At 42.0% G+C, this 21,653-nt stretch overlaps 1 protein-coding gene across 1 annotated transcript; it reads right to left on the bottom strand.

The window, feature by feature from the left end:
* Nucleotides 1-1,230: 1,230 nt before the first annotated feature.
* Nucleotides 1,231-8,429, bottom strand: bdnf (brain-derived neurotrophic factor). The gene is made up of 2 exons (XM_044360784.1): nt 7,877-8,429; nt 1,231-2,480 (listed from the first exon to the last, which is right to left on the bottom strand). The coding sequence occupies exon 2, from the start codon at nt 2,457-2,459 to the stop codon at nt 1,650-1,652; it is 810 nt and encodes a 269-aa protein (XP_044216719.1). The 5' UTR covers nt 2,460-2,480; nt 7,877-8,429; the 3' UTR covers nt 1,231-1,649.
* Nucleotides 8,430-21,653: the final 13,224 nt, after the last annotated feature.

Genomic DNA, 21,653 nt, shown 5'->3' with positions numbered 1-21,653 from the left:
TTTGTATGATATTGAGGAGAAATGAAAGAAAAAAATGTATTGTTATCCTACTACGACCTTACGACTCACCATGTATTGAGTTATAGTCTGCTGGAGAGAATGTTGATATGAAGCTGCAGTCAGAGAGGCTTTTCCTTCAGATCAGAGTGACCGTACAGCTGTTTAAACACCCCGATGATTGTCCTTTTGTAAAATATTTAAATATGAGATCACCATGTGTTGATAAGAAAATGGTGGTTGTATATTTTTAATGTACACAAATGGGTGGGTGAATCCATCACTGTCAAAGTCGGGTATGCCTCGTGTGCACCCGTAGCCTACTTATGCTAGTCTTCACTTGTACGTGTGGGCGCTTTTCTTGTCATGTTATGTTGTTGTAATTGTGAGATATCACATGCAGCTGGAATAATAATTATGTAAATCTCTGAATGAACACAAAACTATCAAAGGACATGTGTTTGTGTTCCAATAATGAGCTGGTGGGGAGCAGGAAGTAATTTTTTCACCTTTTCCCTAATAAAAATAACACTGAATAACACCCAGGCCTGCAAATGATAACATCTTTGCCACCAATAACACATAACTGCTTGAATTTCGCATGTATTTGCCAATGCACTGACTCCTCTGCTATGGCAAATACTCTGTGTTATTATCTCACAGGCTGTAAATGTGTGAAATAATTTCATTGGTTATCATGGAAATCCTGGTCATTTTCATTTTGTAGTTTTACGCTTCAGAAACGTGGCAGCGTTGGTGCGCATGTATGTGTGTGCATGTGTGTGCCTGCCTGCCTTCCTGCCTGTCTGTACAATAAAGTTTGTCCTGCCTAAAAATGCACTGTTGAAACTTTATCGACATTGATTTTGTTTTTCAGTTGCCTATAGTCATTTTTATTTCTTCAAATATTTCAGTTTAATATTGCAAACAACTTCACAACATACAAAATGAATAATATTAACCCAGAAACATGTCAATGAATAAATTTTATATATATATAGATATATACATATATGTATGTATATATCTATATATATAATTTTTTTATATATATATATCTTGTCCTCTGGTGGGGATAAAAAAATAAACAGCAAAGCTTTGACAACAGCACCTTGACATAGTATGTAATTCCAACATTACCTTGAGAAGTTTAGAACAGTAAACAGATAAATTACTTGAGAGGAAAATTGTTTTCTGCTGAATATGTAAACGGAATGTTTTTTGGTCAGCATCATATCCTTTTTTGTAAGTGGAGAATTTCTCGATTCACAATTGAAGCAGCATGCAAGCTTTTGAAGATGGAACTGTCCTCTCTCATCCTTGCCTGTTTTTTTTTTTTGTTTTTTTTTCCTTCATTTTCTAATTCTTGGCAACGTAAACAAATCACAATGTCTTGAGGAATGTGATATAGTAATTTAAACTGGGCGCAAATGACTGATCAGATTTTTTTTAATTGTTTACAAGGTCATGAATATGTTCAATAAATAGACTGTAGTATCACTTTTACTGTATAAACTTCATCTTTTTTTACATGCAGTCCATAAAATTTTCATTTGACGGAATAATTTACCCTGTTATGTATATATACAAATAGATATTTTCTCTTTATTCTCTTTTTTAAACTCTTCAATAAAATCTATACATTTTATACACTATCTCCCTCTTTTAATGGTCAATGTGCATACACATGAAGTGTCTATCCTTATAAACCGCCAGCCAATCTTCTTTTTGCTATCCATGGTAAGCGCTCGCACGTAGGACTGGGTTGTCCTGCATTGGGAATTATAATGCCGCTTGTCTATTCCTCTGCAGCCCTCCTTCGTGTACCCCATGGGGTTGCATTTGGTCTCATAAAAGTATTGCTTCAGTTGGCCATTGGGGACAGGGACCTTTTCCATGACGGTAACTGTCTGCCCAGACATGTCTATTGCCGTCTTTTTATCCACAGCTGTCACCCACTGGCTAATACTGTCACACACACTGAGCTCTCCGCGCCGTGAGGGATCGGAGTGTCGCCGCACCCTCATGGACATATTAGCGGCATCCAGATAGTTTTTGTATTCCTCCAGAAGAAAGAGCAACGGCGGCTCCAAAGGCACTTGGTTGCTGATCATCACCCGCGAGTCGTACAGGTCGACATCCTTGGTCTCCGTGGTGACCACAGAGGACGGGCCCCCACCTCCCTGGCTCTTATCAGCCCCCTGTCCCAGCTGTGCCGCTTCTCCCTCCACCTCCAGCAGCTCCTCTATCACTTGCTCAAACGTGTCTGTGAGTGAGGGCAGTTCCCCGCGCTGGCCTGGCCCACCACCACTCTGTGGAGTCCCATGGCCTCTTGCGGCCGTCGCAGCAGCGCCCAAGTAGCCTTCCGTCCGATGGCCCCGCATGCCCGGGGCGTCTCTCAGGGGCGCAGCTCTCATGCAACTGAAGTATGAAATAACCATAGTAAGGAACAGGATGGTCATCACTCTTCTAACCTGGTGGAACTGGAGGGAGGAAGAAAGACAGAAAACAAGAGGGAAGGGAGAGAGAGAGAGAACAGACAGTTAGTCAAAGAGCATTTCCAATGAGGTTAGCTTATTTTTGATCCATAATACACCATCTCATGCCTCTCCTGTTATTTACACCCTCCACTCTTTCTTTGCGAGCCAAAAAGAGAGCCAGTGCTGTAGCTTTGGAATAATCACAAAATGTTTTTTTTTTTATTAAACTGATACTGGCGCCGTGTCATCAGTGTTTTCAAATTGTTTGCAAACTGTAATCATCCTGTTCCTATGTGAGGTCTGGCTTAGATTTTTATTTGTTGGCAGCAGTGCACAAAAGCTGTGCTGCTGAGCATCAGAGAGATCAGTTATTACAAAAGATAAGATTACACAAATAGTTGTCACTACATCCTTACAGGCTAGCTATAATTTATGAACAATTCAAATGTTGTGTTGTACAGCTTATTTCGAGAATGTGATTTATTAGTTAGATATTAGTTACAATGGGCAAACCTGTCATTCATTGTATTGTCAGTTTTGAAAGCTTTTTTTTTTTAAACTTGGGTGTCATGGTTGATTGTCATGTTTATTAGGGCGAGTATGTACCTGAATTGTTTGATTTTTGTAATATGTTAATTATATAGTTTCCAGGTAGGAAATTACATTTGGGATCTAAAGGCCATGTGTGTTGACATAAGGATATGGTTTTGTTTGTTCCGTGTGTTTGACGAGGCAAAAAGCTTTCATAAGGCTCATGTATTATCTTTTGAGTCTGGCATTTCCCCCCCTCCCCAACACCAATCACCATTAGCAACACTGAGGGAAACTCCAATGTGGACATCACTTAGATACTGACTGAGTGGTGGTGTTTGTGTCAGCTCTGACAAACACACCCGTGCTGCAGTATTATTAATGAAAAAAAAAAAACTGGTCTGTGTTGTAAGACAGGTCTGATACTAAACCTTTATGAATGGGAGGCAGGGGTTTGTTCAGGGACACTGTTTGTTTTTTGGCAGGTGGATGGAGAGGAAGAGCACTGCAGGATGAACTAACACGATGTCATGAGGATACTGAATGACAGAAAGATGTGTCATCCTTCTCACACTGTAAAGCACCAATCTCGAGGCTCCGGAGAGCTGCTCACAAGATAAGCAAGCATGCCAGGGGGAAGGAAAAAAAAAAAAAAAAAAAAAAAAAGCACCACAGTGAGCCAGGTGTAGCCGAAATACTGTACATACATCCTTAACCAGCAGTATCGCCTGAGCACATATGCATCCCTTACCTTTGAGGAGCTCTAAGATTCACAGCAAATCAATGAATTGGTGGACATCCAGCAGCCAGAGATATAAAAGCAACCATAATGAAAAGAAAATCTAGATCTTGCTTTCCACAGGGGCTCATTTAAAAATAGCCTGGCCGAGGCTTTGACTGCACTCTGCATGTCCCAACCTGATGCAGGAAAACACAGCCCAGCAAACACACTGCTGCTGCTGCTGCCTCCACTCAGAATGGACAGGAGGACCTTTACAGTATAGGGAGGAGCGAACCCCACCTTAAAAGCATTTGTTTCATTCTTAATTGGTATCTGGGGCTGTGGCTGCAATTAACCGACACCGCGGTGACTGCCATAGAGATATCTCATCTAAAAATAGATGTGCTGGGAGTCTCACAGTCTCTATTCAGAATATCACATCCTTCTTCTTAATGAGCCACTCATTCCCAGAGCTCAGTGACGCGCTCCTCCAGAGTGTGTGAGTGTGTGTTAGGGGGAGGGCATGGGGAGGGGCTGGCTTGTATGTGTTTGCAGGGAGATTGGGGTGGGGGGGTATTTTTCCTCTCACCAACTAAAACAACAATGAGGACAAAGCCAGGAATAAGAAGCTGATTATCCAGTTTTCATTAAATATTACAGTATTAATTACATGAAAAACCAAGCAGATTAACCCCTCAATATTGATTCTAATAATAAGATTTCTCTGTGAGTCTTCCCAGCAAAGAAAATCATGTAGGTTTTACAGGATTGAGGCCAGTAGTCACGAGCTTTATGTGTAGGATGCATTTAGGCTTGATATTATTATCAGCATCGCGCACAAATGGTTCCACTTCCACATGAAGGGAAATGAAGGCAGAGGGGGCTGATTACTGTTAGGCGTCAAACTTCAGGCTGGAAATGGTGCAGACGAAGTGCTGCATCTTCCGTAACAGACCACAGGGGTAATATTGCAGTAGCAGGGGGTGGAGAGAGTGCCAGCGTCATTTCGCAGCATAACAACCACAGATGACGTCTCTTCCAGGTCTCCATAGGGGTGGGGTGGAGGAGGCGGGGGGTGGTGGGGGGGGTGGGGGGAGAATGGAGGAGAGGAGGTTGCTGGGGGTAATGCCACTCAACAGTGTGTGTGCAATTGCATGCCGTTCCCCCGGGTATCCTCACACCGGGAACAACAAATGATTTTATTTCTATCTCTGTGATTTCCTGTTTCCATCAGGACAATCAATATGGCTTATGTTCTCAATCAACATCCTGTTAAAATGCGATAAAGCCAATGAATCATTTAATTGCTGTGGGACTGGCTGTGGATCTTTGGCTTGTATCTACTAGAGGCTAAATGTGACAACTGATTGGTTTATACATCCAGTGAAGGAAGATTTTTATGTGCACTGCTGGATTTCACAGTTAATAAAAAAGCTGCTTGCGAGTTAACACAATGGGCATGAATAATAAAGCGAGGGAGCGATGCAGGAATGTTTAAAATGACATTTTGGGAGCTTCTGGATCAGCTTTTGGAGTTTGGTTAGATGCAGGAAGTGAGGTTTAAAATACAATTGGGTGCACCACTCTGTCAGATAATAAACTCATGATGTGAGTGGCAGGAGTGGTTTTGCTTTTGACCAAAAAGGTAAATCACTTCAAAGCTGAAGCACTAAGCTAATAACATGGAGTGGAAGAAAAACAAATCCCGCAATAACCACTGCTCAAACACGCTTTTCTTTCTTTATTCAGCAGCGCACCTCAGAGCATGAAACACCCTGAACAATAGTAGCAGGTGAGTGTGTGCACCCTGACGTCTCTGGATGACCACCTGTTTGTCTGCTCTGAGAGCACGGCTGTATGGCGGGGGGGATGTGTAACTTACCCTCGCGTTTATTCTGTGTGCCAGGTGGGGATTAAAGTGATAAATGCCTTCTTTGACAGATGCTGAAAAGTTTCCCCAAAGCATGAAAGGACTAGTTATTATCACACAATCCCCCAGCACACTTTATGGCTTCATCTTCACCAACAGCCTACATATAATAATCTTGTGGAACCGTTAGAAGGGGAAAATAAACATCAAACAGGGGAGATGAAAGAGGGAAATGTGGCCGCTACATTTGAATAGAAATATATGACCTATAGCAACATTTGTTCTCTGCCTCTACTGCCGCTCCCTTGTGGGCATCCGTCTTTGTTCAATTCCTCAAGAACCATGTCGACTGGAGCTATTTACCCAGCAACATGTTTTGTCACGTTCAACATGTATCGCACACCATGCCAAATGTTCAGCTTTAAAAATAGAAGAAGAAGAAAAAACCATGCATGCATGATATTAGACCCCTTGTGTGTGCCACAATGCAGCACTTTTAAGAAAGAAAAAAAAAGCAATTAGAGTTGTCTGCAGTAATGGCTGACACATGTGGAAGCTTAATTGCTTCCTTTAGATCTGTTTTCAATCTGACACAGTTTCAGGGCACGTTTAGTAATAGATGAGCATCACTAAGGGATTATACCTGGCCTCCAGGACAACCCCGGCCACTGCCACATAAAGCCAGACATTCAAATAGCTGCTGAGTGATCCATGCTATCCTAATGAGCTGCTGCTTCCCTCCCACACTGCGTGCGACAGTGGACAATTGAAAGAACACAACATATCGACTCTCATTTGGGGCTACGTGGTTGTTCTTAATTGTGCAACGAAAGTTACTTCTCAGAATGAGCGTCCTCAAAATGTCCACAGCTACCTGGAGTTTGTTGAAAAAAAAAAAGAAAAGATCTCAGGTATCCTGAGTTCATTTTAACCCATGAATGACCAAAACTGAAATCTAATCACTGAAACAACACCATTGCACCTATAGTTCCACATGAAGGCCGCTGCAGTTCACAACGTTTTGCACTAGATGGCGTGTGAGACCGTGAAATGATGGTGGGAGCTTTTTTTTTGTCTCTCCCTCCCTCCAACACCCATTTCTCCCCCCCCCCCCCCCCCCCCCTCCTGTGAAACACGATAGATAGATAGATAGATAGATAGATAGATAGATAGATAGATAGATAGATAGATAGATAGATAGATAAGCCCAAAATAGTACATTGTTTCAATTTTTTTGTTGTGCGTAATTGTAAACAGGCTATAAAGTTCACTTATGTGCAATTTAGTCATAACTCTCACAAGAAATTTGGCCCTCATTTGCATTTTTTGGAAACTGCATCATTAATTCATCATTAAACCATCATCCAACCGACTGTTGGGATCCTCACATAAATTCTTGGACAAGATATGCTCACATGAAACAGTTTTCCACCACTCTGTAAACTGTACCTTGTTTTATGTCCTATTCATTCTGGGCAGTAGTTTGAAGTTGTTCAGTGCAAGCACACACAACACCAAGAAGTAGACCCAGCCATGTATGTTGGCCGACGTAGCTGGACGTTTAGGTCTCAGGTTTCCTATAAAGTCTTAATGAGTTCATCAAAGTTTTTTTTCCCCTCTCCCTCCAAAACAACAATGTAAAACCTGTCTGGACTTTTTTGTTTATTTCTTCACAGTAGATGTTAGATAAGCAAATAAACACTTTGAACAGAGAGTTTATTGAGCTATTTATGAGCGTAAAGTTGCCATTAAACGTTCAGACGTGGCTGATTTCACGCAGAGACACGTTGGATTGTTTCCACCTTATTACTTAAGAGAAATAATAACCAGTCACATTACTCGGGCTGCTTTAATCATACTGAAACAACAATCTGTTTTTTTCTTTCTTTCTTTCTTGAGATTACATCTGCTGAGCCCTTGCTCTCCTCTGGAAACCCAATCAACATAATAACTCCGTTTTTTATTAATGAACAGGAGGATAAGGTTACACATATCCCCTCTCGGGCTGCGGCGCTGTCTGTTCGCAGGATAACCGGACTTGATCGAGCTACTTTTAGACCCCCCCTCCCCCTCCCCATTCATCTCCCCCCCACCTCCACCTCCACCTCCAACCCCCCCCAACACCACACACACACACACACACACACACACACACACACACACACACACACTCACATAGACACACACACACACTTTCTATCTTTTTCCCCCTCAAGCAGCATCAAACAAAGCGAAAGTGCTTCAAACAACTTATCGAAGAAACAAACAGACACATACCTTTTACTGCCCAGTCGTAAAACAGACCATTCAACAGGACAGTGTCATCTGTGATGTTTTGGACAACTCCCTGGGTAATTTTACTTAAGCGATATTTTCCTCTCTGTACTCTCCCGACAAGCTTCAGGATATCTCTTCAGCTTTGGAGCAAATAGATTAAATTATTGATGGTGGAAATTGCATGGATGAGGTAATGCACTCCCATGGCTGCGCGGCTCCTTTGGAGATCGTCTGAAACTGAAGTTGTCGCATGCTAAAACGCCGCCGCAGCAGCACCACCACCACCACGGGATGAGAGACCTCTGGAGCTGGAATGAGGAGCCTTTGCAACTACAGTAACTTTACTACACAATGACGCTGCAACATGTGACCTGCCGCTGGCTGACTGGTCGCCGCACCAAACTCCTGTTTAAACAGCCCCGAGGCGGAACTATTAATGCGCTTTTTTTTTGTCCGCATATCGTGCAGCCCGCATCCACACCACAATATCTGGCAATATATAGCCTATAAAGGCACAAGCGAAGCTTCTCCTCTTCCGTATTTTTGCTCACCGAGGCCAAAGAGATGGCTTTTTTTTTTTTTTTTTTAATTTTTTCTTTTTTTTGTTGAAGGTTTTGCGTAACAGCGCGTCTCCACCAAGTAATGATACACTGCGTGCCATTTAGAGATTGTGTAAAATTAGATACTCAGAGCAAAAGTAGAAATATGAATTTTTTGCTCTGGTGTGCAGATAGTGAAGCAGCTATAATTTATGTAGCCTAATAATAAGCTTGTTATTAGCCTGTGTGAACAAATTTACCCCAACATGTAATCCATTTTGGGCAATATTTTCTATATCCTTGATACAGACTAAAACCCTATATGATGTACCGTATATAAGGTCTATTTATGAGTCATCCCCTATCATATATAAGCCTCTGCATATCAGCTTAGAGGAGGCTTCTAATTTTGCTCCAGTAAAATCTAAGTGGCGTTTGGATGCCAACAGCTACCGGAGGCTAACAAAGATGTGAACTTATTGAAAAAGAAAAACAAACAAAAAAAAAAACTCTTCTTCTCCTCGCTTTTAAAGTGAGCCATCTCCACAACAGATGGATGACTCCCCTGCAAGTGCTCTGCAGTGTAGTAACCAGCTTTCGCAGGTTATTATTACCAAATGTCAGCTAAACAAACGCGTTTAAATTACATACACAGAGAGAATTACTCAGAAAATGAAAACTGCTTCTTGATACTCTGTTTCCCCTCATCGGGAACAAACTGGGCAACCATTCATCCCCTCTTTTATAATGAGGGATTCAAATAAAGATGTCAGCGGAGCCGCAACCTTTCAATGGGTTGATGAACGTTTGGAAACTCCACCTCTGATGAATACAAGAGTGAGCATAATGGGGGAAATAACAACTCATTATCCTTGTGACTTGGCCCTGGTCCAGTGCAAAGATTTATTGTGATGTGTTTGCTATATTGCCATCATGATTCTTCCCTGCACGAGCTTATGAGCTGGAGAGCTCTTGTTTGGCATGTAGCAGTATGGGAGTGGATGCTCACACCTGCTTAATGAGTCACTCCCACCTCCAACACACCCGGGGACATGCCAAGATAGATATAGCCCTCCCTGAAGGCTCACAGGAGGTGAGGGCAAACTCTGGATGACAAAGAGTTGCATCAGCAATCACTGAGCGACATGACTCCAAAGAGGATAAAAAAAAATGCACACTGCACAAGGGGGCTGTTCCAAACAAGTAAATCATAAATAAATCACTTGGCATCTCATTAGAAGAGCAAAAAACAACAACATGGGTCTCTCTCATTTCTGCAAATGCAGCACAACTGAAGGTGGCGTTTCAAGTTGAAGTCTTTTGGCTCGCATGTGTCTGGGGCTTCAAGGGCTGAACTTTTCTGAATGAAATTTTTTTTTATCGTTTCTGATAACTGGGAGCAAAAAAAATGGAAAGAGTTGTGGTTCTTTTGGGGGCCACGCAGAAGCACTGGTCCCGTTATAAGGCAACCAGCAGGTTTCTGAAAACTGCTAAAAGCTCTTTTTCATTGGAAGTGAGTCACTAACAATGACTTCAAACTGTCTGAGGTGCTCAGACGCAACCTTTGTATGTTTGGGGGCAAAATTTGTACAGGTTTTAATCGCCCCGCCATTGATGGCCATAAAACATCTGTCTCTCCTCACATCATCCACCCCGCTCACCTTTCTGCCTGTTTGTGCAGTAGATATGTAGAAGAGACAACTCACAGGAGCTGACAACACGACACACACACACACACTTGTATAACCTTTCAAGGCTTCTCTTGCCAAAAAAAAAAAAAAATGCAGCACAACGCTGACAGGTCCGCACTGCCGAAAGCTTCACTTAACAAGTAGAATTATGCCTCCTTGTGCGAGAGAGGAGCCGTGTAACATGGGCGAAATGACATTTTGTGAAATGTCATTTTCACTGCGGGATAAAGGCAGGCGACGAGGGTGTTTTGATCAAAGTGAAATTGCATCCCCTCCTCGAAGAGAAAACACGTCAAACTGAGAAAACATTGTGTGTGTGTGTGTGTGTGTGTGTGTGTGTGTGTGTGTGTGTGTGTGTGTGTGTGTGTGAGGTTGGGTGACGTCAAGCAGCGCGGGGCGGGCTGGTTGGAGAACAGTTGAGAAAACTCCAGACTGGTAAACAGGTAAACTGAGCACTAGGCCTCATAATCAGACGCTGGAGTGAGTTAATGTCATCCCTCCTGTGATGACAATAACCTTTACTGTAATCATCAGGCAGACACAGTAGTCCTCTAAGCTTCATGTATATATATATATATATATATATATATATATATATATGTACACACACACACACACACACACACACACACACACACACACACACACTCCTTCCACATCCTCATACAGCTGATACATTATTTCTATAGTGGCAAAGACTGCAAATCACTCCACAGCCTATTAAGCCTCTCTCTGTCTCTGTCTGTCTCTTTTCTTGGCTTATGCCTCCTCCCTCCTTCCTCTTCCTTCTCTTCCTCCTCTTCCTTCTCTCCTCCCCCCACAATCCAATATCACCACAGCATCAATAACCTTTGCATGGTTCACTGCTGAATGAAAACACACAGATCATACCACAAAATTACTTAGAAATGCTGAAATATTTGTTATGTTTCAACAGGAACGCAGAAACCACACAAATGAGGCTGTAGACAACTAAATCAAAGGCTTGAATAAACCTCCTACTTGGTTTAATATAACATATCCTGCTACTATATGCAACTATAGATACATCTTTTACCAAATAATGAACAGAAATGAAAAAAAATATCAATCTAGAAGTTAGTCCAAACATGAATCACTTCTGGTCTAGCTCATATTCAGGAAATACAAATATATATATATTTTATTATTATTTCGGGAAGTTGCTTGAATTCAGTGATGTGCAGCGTGCTCACATGCTGAGAGACACACTTGAATGGTTTGATCACACATACACACACACACACACACACACACACACACACACACACACACACACACACACACACACACTGCACAGCATCCTCGTTGTCCCGCAGTGGTCCGACATGTAAGATGTCTTTACAGTCAGAATAACTATATCCACAGTGTATTGATAACTTGCCGTGGGCTTTGAGCAGCACTGTAAAGCACACACACACACACACACACACACACACAAACACAAACACACACACACACACACACACACGCACGCACACAATCACGCCACCGACGAAATAAAATAAATAAATCATAAAAGCCACAGTGGCGTGAAGTATAACTGATAATTAAAGGTTCGGGATGAGCTTCAAAGCTTCGCCTCCTGCCAGAACTTGTTTAAACAAGCCTGTTAATTGGCTGAAGGTGTTGGTGATGAAGATGATGGTGACTAAAGCAGCAGCAGCAGCAGCAGCAGCGACGGCGGCGGCGGCGGTGGCGGCAGCAGCAGCGGGCGATGTAGCCTACATTTCCATAATGATTAAGATGATTCATTTTCTCTCTAAATATATCGTGACGTCCGCCTAATTGTGAGTCGAGATTTCCGCCATCTATACCCCCCCATCACGACCCCCACCACCCCAATATAATCAATAGCCTATAACTGATATTAGACATCAGCTTGGACACATAGACAAGTTATTACATTTCATGAATGAAAGACGTTGTGGCAACTGGGCAACTGCACGATCGGAAATCGAGTTAGGTTATAGCCTATCTATTATTTAAATTTAAAAAAAAAAAAAAACTCCTTAATTGAAAACCTGATTTCACCAAATCCTTTTAGTCCCCAAAGTGCATGAATTGATCGCAACGGCACACAAAGGCCAACATTTACACTATGAAAACAAGAGCAACAGACACGTCAGCTGCATGAAACAATCAAGGAAATTATTAATATTATCTTTATTTCTGCAGGGTTTATTTTATTTCGTTAAATAAACAGGCCTACCGAAATAATTTCATTTGATTCTGCAATGAAACCTACCATCAGGTTTGTTATTGACGCCCACCCCAACTCTGCAGAGCTGAGAGTGCAGAGAGAGAGAGAGAGAGAAAGGGAGAAAGAGAGAGAGAGAGAGAGGGGAGATTCTCGGTAAAGATAACACACGCGGAGACGCACGCACACAGGCGCGAGCGCACGCAGGCGCACGCCCGCACACAAACACACGCAGCCCCATTTATGGACTGATCCGCTGACGTACATTGCAGAAAAGTGCTATAAAAAAACCTTCATACATACAAAGTGTGTCGTGCCACCCCACAGACCCCTCCTAACCCGCCTCCGCTCATCCCTCCTCCTCCACCCAACACGCCCACGCCCACACCATAATCCCACGTCTCAGTAGAGGAAAAAATAAAAAAATAAAAATACTGCTACATGGCCAGAAAAGAGGCATTCTGCAAAGAAAAGATTATATTTGTAAACCAAATAGAGCTGGGAAGATGCTGCAATAAAGAGAAATCTCTTTCTTTTGTTGTGCATGAAAGGCCAAATATTTCTTTAAAGTGTCACAATTTTTCTGATCTTAATATCAACTAAACTAATCATCGCTTCGTTAAATAAATTATTGATTGATCATAATTTGTGCAGTGAACCGTTCTGTCGTACTAATAAGCCTGAAACGTGGCTGTTATAGTTGCGACGCAGCCTTTATTAAAGCAGCATTTTTATGAATGTCGGGCAGCCCAATAAGTAATATGATCTATTTTGGTTTCACTGTCATATAAAATGAGGAATAATAGACATTAATATGCAGTAAATGATCTGCGCACGTTACATTGCTGGGTAAAAAAATATATATAAAAAATACCGACAACGCCAGCAGCGGAGAAGTCACATAATTCAAATGCAATTAGAAGATTTGTTGGATAGATTCAGTTTGGGAGTATTTATTTGAAAATGCAGCCTGCGAGAGAGGAGCCTTGATTAAAACAGGACTGCCAGTGGGCGTTGGGGCTTTTCTCTTCTCTTGCAGTTGTTTTGCCATGCAATTGCTTCGTCTTGGATCAGAAAATCTTAAATCTTTGACCAGAGGAGGGGAAAAAAAGGATAGGGAGAGAAAGAGAGAGAGATGGAGATGGAGAGAGAGAGAGGGAGAGAGAGAGAGGAAATACACAATATCCACCGTTTCTGCATCGGTGCGAGACGAATTTTTTAGGCTACAAGTCCTTCAGGAACAGCAGAGCAATAAAATCCCAGAGCAGTTTTGTGTGTGATGATCATCTCAATCTTAACAGCCTCACGTGATAGATGTGATGCGTGCCGTTATTTTTAAACAAAAAAAAAAAAAAAAAAAAAAAAGAGACGACGACGGAAAGAAAAAAAATCGATGCCTCCCGAACAATTGCATATCAAGACATCTTATCTCTCCATCACATTCAGCCATAACATCTGTCAGTGGATGCACTTTGACCACGCCCATATTTATTGTAATTTTTTTTATACACAGAGTAATACAACAGTTTGTGTGCTGTAAAAAAGGAGCCTCGCTTCGGCAAAACCCGCAAATTACACGAGTCAAAGCGATTAACAATTAATTCATCTTTTTTTTTTCTCCATTATTCATTGGTAGCATGTGTTTGACAGACCGACACAGAGCCGCGTATGGACAAAAGAGGGGGTAGGGTAGCAGGTGAAGTGAAAAGCACCTTATGAATGAAACCGTGGAGCGGTCGTAGTAAAAACACAAGTGATTTGATGGCGATGACGGGAGGAGGGGGGGAGGGGGGGTGAGGGAGGGAGGGAGGGAGAAGGGAGGAGGGGGAGGAGGAGGAGGAGGAGGAGGAGGGGGAGGTGGGGGGGGGGGGGTAAAGAGTAGGGCTATTTTTGGTCGATAACAAAATCCAGAGGGTTTGACATCAAGACAAAACATGAATGCAGCAGACCAAACAAGAAAAAATAAGCATAGATGGATAGATGAAAGGCAGAGTTTCATTTTCCCAGACAATTTTTTTTTATGATCTGCACCAGCATCAGTACTCCAGTTCGTGCAGGCTGGAAGGATCACTGCAGCGTCTTAAGTCCCATATTGGGAGCATGATTAGGCACAACGCAACGATTACGCAAATTGTGTTGCAGCAGGCAGTGTTCAGGAAACTCCAAAAAGCTCTATTTTAAAAAATCCCAAGCACGAAACCGAGTCCCAATTTATACGTTTCACATGACTCGAAGCCTACGTGAATGTGCACGCACCAACATTTCACAGATATAACTTCATCTTTTTAAAAAAAAAAAAAAAAAAGAACAGGCAAAGGGGGGCAAAAAAGACATCTACGAGAGATGTTGGTCACCTGGATTGGATCGGATTTCATTCCGGAGTTATTTCGGTCACTGATGCCCACATTTAACACACTGCTAGACGAGGGCTGCATGCTGTAGTTTAAGCCGAAGTTCTTTTCAGAAATAAGCCAGAGGAAAGCCCGTAAAGACGACAGGAACAAAAGAGTGACATGAAAACAATGGATTATGCTCTTACCTTTACAAGGGCTGACAACCACTATGTGCGTGGTTAGATCTCCGCGACCAAGACTTGCATGTCCCAAAGTTTAACGCAGTGTGGGGGGGCTTATAGGTACCGAGAATGTGGTGTGCAAAAGACCAAGACGCCCTAACATTTTAACTTTCACCATGCTCTACAAAAACACATCTTTAAAAAAAGCACAAGCTCTTTTAATGGCAAGCGCTTTTCCTTTCTGTTTTTTTTTTTTTTTTTTTTTGAATTGCCTTTTTTTAAATCCCGTTTTTTCCGTTTATAGACCACAGGCTCCCTCAGAAATAAGCTTACCAAAAGTTGAAAAAACAATCCCAGGTTTGGCAAAGGGGGGTTGGGAAAAGAGAGAAAGAGAGTTGGCGTCCACTCGGCGTTTTAGTCCATGCACGACTCCGGTGCCTCTGTCCAACGTGCTGAAAGCATAACACAGCCAGGGTAACTATGAGGGGCCAAGAAAATATCTATATACTTTTGTTGAGTGCCCACTTTAAACTGCTTTTTTTTTTTTTTTTTTTTTTTTTTTTACTCTGCTGCTTCCCCGCGTCTTGTCATGTGTATTTCCCCCCCTCTTGCCAAACCAGTCTTGTTAATATTTGATCACATGTTGGTCGGACATTTCCTTCCAGATAACAGCACCTATATCACAAACGCCGGTTCGATCCCCCCCTCCTTATAGTCGCCTCAAAAAAGGCTCCACTCTCACGCCAAATTACAACTGGCACCACTGATACTGAGCCTCGTTGTTCCTAATGTCATGCTTGTGGCAAGTGTCACAGGTAAGTGGCACATGTTGCTTTTAAAAAAAAAAAAGAAAAAAGAAAAAAAAACACGGGCACCTAAAAAGAACATACATACATGCATAAAATATACAGCCCTCACTGCCAGCACACACATCCCTCTATAGCCTACATCCCATCTACACATTGCGCGCAGACACAATGTAATATTTCCTTACCTCTCTCTCACTGTACCGGCATATCCTGAGCCGAGAAATTGCCACACAATCTTTTTTTTCACACAAGCTTTGTCAACATCAGCCTCATCAGACGTGGGTCTCGATACTGAGTTTCTCAAGTAGCCACTGAGTCCAACCCTTCCAGCAATGCGTTGCCAGACTAAACAGCAAGCACGACTATTTACTGCTAATCATCCCTTTATATGCTGTGTGTTTTCATTGCTACTTACCATTTTCCCCTACGCTGTCCTGGAGATAGAAGTGTCTTAATATCCACTCACTCCAACAGATGCTGGTAGGTAATGTGTCTTGTTTGAAGTCATCATATGAGAACTTCTGCTGTGCTCAGTAGATCGCCCACCACTTCGCTGACTTATGAATCTAATAACCCTTTGCAATATCGGCGTGCTTAAACTCTCTTAGGCAACACCTTGGTGGCTCTACAGTAAAGACAAATATCAACAAGCCTGGCTTGTCAGAAAAGCTTGTACAGATAGGCTATACGTAACACCCTCGCCCGGACAACGCCATTAGGGGTCTTACGTGATTGAAATAAGCGACGGCAATCCAAGTTTATGGGGGATACTAGTTCCTGACTGATCGCTCGTTCACTGCCTCAAATCTTTAAATCCGCATCCGACCAACAATGACAGAGACATAAAACTTCTGAGACATATCCATATTCACGTGTTTGTGTTATAGACTGTTAACTCCCTCTTTGGCGAAGGGCCATATGCCTATTACGCATACGCACAACTGGTCATTTAGATTTTTCTAAGACGCACCGATGCGCAGCCAGGTCGGTTTAGAAAACAAATATCACATTAATAGCGCCCCTGTGTCTCCCTGTCAAGTTCTTGAGGAACTTGTTGCTGCTTTAAAAAGAACCCCCCTTTTCGTTTTTTTTGTTTTTTGTTGTTGTTGTTGGACCAAACACTCTACATGTATACTTACATTGTCAATTCTGTTAAAGTGCTGCGTTTTTTTGTTCTTCCACCCGAACAGATATAACAGAAAATCAGAAAAAAAAGTTAATCCACGTCCTCCAGAGGCGTAATTACACTGAGAGAAGCGATCAGGGCGTTTTGATACTTTTCGATCAGGAATATCTGGAAGTTCAAAGGCGAAATCTGTTTTCAGTAAAATTCCATCAGTTGCACTGCCAACACTCAGCCATCTGATTGTTATGCGGTGACGAAGCGCTGTGCTTGCAAGTGAAGCCCCAAATGTACTAAGTAACATGAGTAATAGGTGATATTTGCCTGACTCTTTGCCAGCACCCAAAACTTTCCAGAGTGCTTGTAAGGAAAGTGTCATTCTTGTGGTATAAATTACTTTTTTGTCATAGTTTGTGGACATCACACTGCATGGGTGGCGCGTTACTGGAACCTGTAGGCGTGCGTCTGCAAGAGACTATAGCACCAAATTGACAAATTCTTCTTTCACTAACACACACATACACACACAAAAGGCTGCTCATCAAAGTGTTTTTAGGTAACTGGATGCCACTCAGACTTGATACTCAGTTTGCCTTCTGCCTCATGTGAATCATGGATTTAGAAAAGCCTCAAAGAAGCCATCAAACATACATGTTGCTGCACTGATCTGAACATTTCATCTGCAGGTTTGTTTATGACAATAAATTTATATTAAAAAAAAAAAAAAGATTTCTGTGTTGTCACTGTTGCCAGTGTCACTTCACAATATTGTACCAGCAAACTTCTGACACATTCAAAAGTCTTTCTTGGCAAAAATATATGATTCTAATTTGGTCTGACTACGCATGTACTCTGTCATCTTGCTTGTTGAGGCAGAAGCCAAAAACTTATTTTCTTTGCAGTTTGTTTCAGTACATTTCTTTCTCAAAGACACAAGATGGCATAATCTGATAAAATTAGAATCATTACTAAAGAAAAAAAAAAAAAAAAAAAAAAGATTATTATTTGCCAGGAAAGATGTTCATGCACCATGCAGGCAACAAGTGCTGGACTAGAGAGTCACACATAGCTTATTATCCTTGAACTCACTCCTTTCTAAATGTAGGCTTTTCACACAGTGGCTACTCATTACAGGTTACTAATAAAAGGGAGTGACGTACAGAGAGAGAGAGAGAGAGAAAACGAGAGGTAACACATATCAGCTCGGCGTGGACAGCATGCTGAGGATGAACAATTCACTTTCATTCGCCGCACATGATTAAATGATCAGGATGTATGTGTCCCATCACCTCTTGCGCTCCTACCATCATCCTACTCTCAGTCCTTTCTGCTTCCTGACGTGGTAACTTGACTTGCTCCTACTTGTGATGTTGTTAACACTTCCTCTGCTCCCACAGCTTTTCGCAGACTCTGTTACTGACTCATGCTCGTCCCTTTTCCACTATCCATGCCCTCCCCCGCACTCTTCACCACAATATCTTATGGCTGAGTCCGAGGTCACAGATCAATCACTTCATCCCCTGGGCTGCATATGACTGCATGGCATTTTGCTCCGTGGTCTGCCAAGATACTTCACCTCTTTTGAGCTTACTCTTGGAACTTTTAAGTGTTTGAGTGGAATATGTTTTGGCAGAGGGAGTGTTATTAAAATCTGTAGCCAGCGGGCAGCACCGTGGGATAAATATGGAGATGAATGTGCACAATTACAGACTTTTTTGTGGTCTGTAAAGAAAGATTTACATTGGTATAGATATTGATATTCATTAGGTACAGTAAACACAGAGAGGGTGATGTATGATTTTTACAGTGTGAGAATAATGGCAGAAATACCACTTGGCTCATTACCACTTGTTCTTATTATTTTATGTTTTGTAAAACTGCCTTTAAAATGTGATCTTATGCCAATTTCATCCAACCTTTTGCGACGACTGGCAACAATATGCCTATAAAAAGCCTGAAAACGAATCCCAGCTCCGCCTTCTCAAATGACAACTGTACAAAATGAATCACCAAAACAACAAAAAAAGTATTGTTAAAGCCATTTTAACACTGCAGTCATCATACATCCCTGTTTACATCTGCTAATTACATTTGGGCCCTGTCTGGTCTCTGGAATCATTACTAAAATGTCGAGTGCCAGCCTAAAATTTTGAGTCTATCAGCACTTTCCTCCCCCTCGCCGTAATGACAACTATTAAGCGAGGATGGATCCAGTCTGGGCTGTGTGTATCATTACTCTGTCTTAATCTTTGTTCCATAAATATTGATAACAAGAGCCCCACGTCATGTGTTACTAGTACCTGCTGTTAAAAATAGCAGGCCTGCTGATGGCAGGTTATCTCTTACTGTCAGATCCCTGTGTACCCCCCCTCCCTCCCCTCCCACTACTTCTTGTATCTACAGGAAGTTGCGCTCTGGGACAAACAAAGAGCAGACAGAAAACAACAAATACTCTGATTACACACCAGTAAATCAAACTACTGTACCTCACGCCTCTTGTATTTATCCTCGACCAGTCAAACAAAATGTAGCTTGTAAAAAACAACATATATTAAGTCTTGATTCACTGACATAAAAACATGATTTCCTATAAATTTCTGCATAATGAACCGGTCAAAATAGCTTCATTCTGTCACCTTGTTGACAATGTGTTTCATGCTGTACATCTGTCATTCTGTCGTGCAATTTCATAATATTTCTGTGCAGTGTGGAATTAATTATCAGGCTCGGTCAGTGACTCAGAGCTCAGGTCTTCAGAAAGTAATACGGCCCGTAAATAATCGCCCTGCTGCCACCATACTTCACACTGATGGCGAGCGCTGCATTTGTGCTAATTTCGCTGTTCTATGTATAGTGTGACGGACAGTGTCAGGATGGATGGTATTTGGGTTGCCCCAGTGGCTTAGCAGGCTGAAATTGAACCAAATGTGCTTGTGTGATATTGAGGGTTCCTATCGTTATCATCCGTCTTCTCCCCCTGACCATCTTTTTACCAGTTGAACACCAGGTGACTATGTAAACTCTGTCTTTAGTGCCTGAGGGGAGAAATCTGGAGCTCTGGGTGTGACATATAAGTGCATTGATCTCCTAACTCTGACTAACCTCCGTCTGCTCGACAGCCTGGAGTGGAGGATGCTGCCTGTCTGCCATTAGCTTTATGACTGCCTGGGTGAGACGCGTAATCTGGGCCTGTCACTGGACTGAGAGGCTGCCAAAGTGAGCAACAAGAAGGGTTAACACAAAGATTTAAATGATCTAGATCATCAGTTTCTTATCGTGGGCATCAAGGAGAGCGAAGACAAGAAATATGGATCCAAACTCAAATCAGATATCGCCCCAGGACTGTGACTTATTCATGATCGAAATGAATGCATTGTATTTTAATTCTGCAGCGTGGTGCGCTGAGAAGAGATTGTGTGTGAGTGTTTGTGTAAGCTTGAAAGTCTATGGAGTGGTGTGCGAATTTGAATAGATGTATTTGCATCTTGTTGCTTAGCCAAAGGCATTATTGGTTCCCAGTGGTAGTGACCTGAAATTTTGCATGCACGGCAACTCTGCAAATGGTAACCCCTTTATGATCAGCCAAATATTACACAGTACAAGTAGAAGGCACTGACCTTCAATGCAGCACATATAAGTAACACACGTCGACCAAGATGTTCACATTTCATGACTGTCTCTCCTTCGCAGTTGTTCGGCTGAATTCTACGAGGAAAGGAGAAGCAGTAAAATGTATTTACGTCTATCTTAACAACCTGCATTTGGAGTGCGATGGTTCAACACTGATTTGGTGACTTTAGTTATTATTATTATTCAGTCCTATTTGCATGCGACACATGTTTTCAAGCAAGTAACAAGTCACACATACTAGAAAACAATAAAAAAGGACTGAAAAGATGATCACAACAATAAAGGGTGGTGATTTTTATAGCTTGTAGATGTACAGAAGTCATTACACAGTGATTCTACATTCATACTCAGAGGAAATTCACTTTGTGTGATTCAGTCCGACACCAGTAAGGTGGACTGTAGCAGCACAAGCTGTTGACCTTGCAATGGATTTCAGAGGTAGACGCTGAGCCTGCAAAGATCTTCTATGAGAAAACCTGGGCTTTCTTAGTCCACTTACCACTGTAAATACCTTACTGTAAAATCTAGTGTAAGCCATCTTAAAATATTCAGTCAGACTGGGTCAGCAACCCTTCAACACTCATACCACCATTACTTAGGCTTTATACATAACAAAACAGTTTTTTTCAGTGTTTTTATGTAAAAGCCCTATTTTCTGACCCCATACTGAAATGCCTATGTGATGAATATAATCTTTATCTGCTTAAGCACTTGTGAGCGCCCAGGAATGGACGGGTCAAGAGTTTTAGCTCTTTTACTGGTCATCTGATGTAAAAGACAGGAGCTGCCGCCTGCAGCGGAGGTGGAGGCTCGTGACTTGGAAGCTGGCAGTTCAAATCCCTCAACTGCCTGACGAAAGCTGTGTAGGGAAGTAACACTGTGCTCTGCCTCAGCAGCAACTGTCAAAGCACTTTTGTACAGAGTCACTGACGTCCCAACTGCTCAGTGACAAACAGTGCGAGACTGTGGCAGTATACTGGGCAGCTCCCAGGTGTGAGCGTGTGGACCTCCTCCTCACCTTGTCTGGTCAGATTACTGATTATGATAATGTATGCTTGAATTAAAGCTGGCAGTTTGCTGATCAAACATGAATCAATGTGTGGCTGTTTATAAGAAGATTTTAGAGCTGATACTATCTGTTGATTAATCAAATGGCAACTGACAACTATTTTTTATAATCAAAACATAATTTAAGTTATTTTTAAAGCAAAAATGTCAAATATTTATTGGGAAATGGGAATATTTGCTGGTT

Source organism: Thunnus albacares, chromosome 1 (genome assembly GCF_914725855.1).
Source record: "Thunnus albacares chromosome 1, fThuAlb1.1, whole genome shotgun sequence".
Lineage (NCBI taxonomy): Eukaryota > Metazoa > Chordata > Actinopteri > Scombriformes > Scombridae > Thunnus > Thunnus albacares.
This window is presented reverse-complemented; position numbering and strand designations above follow the sequence as displayed.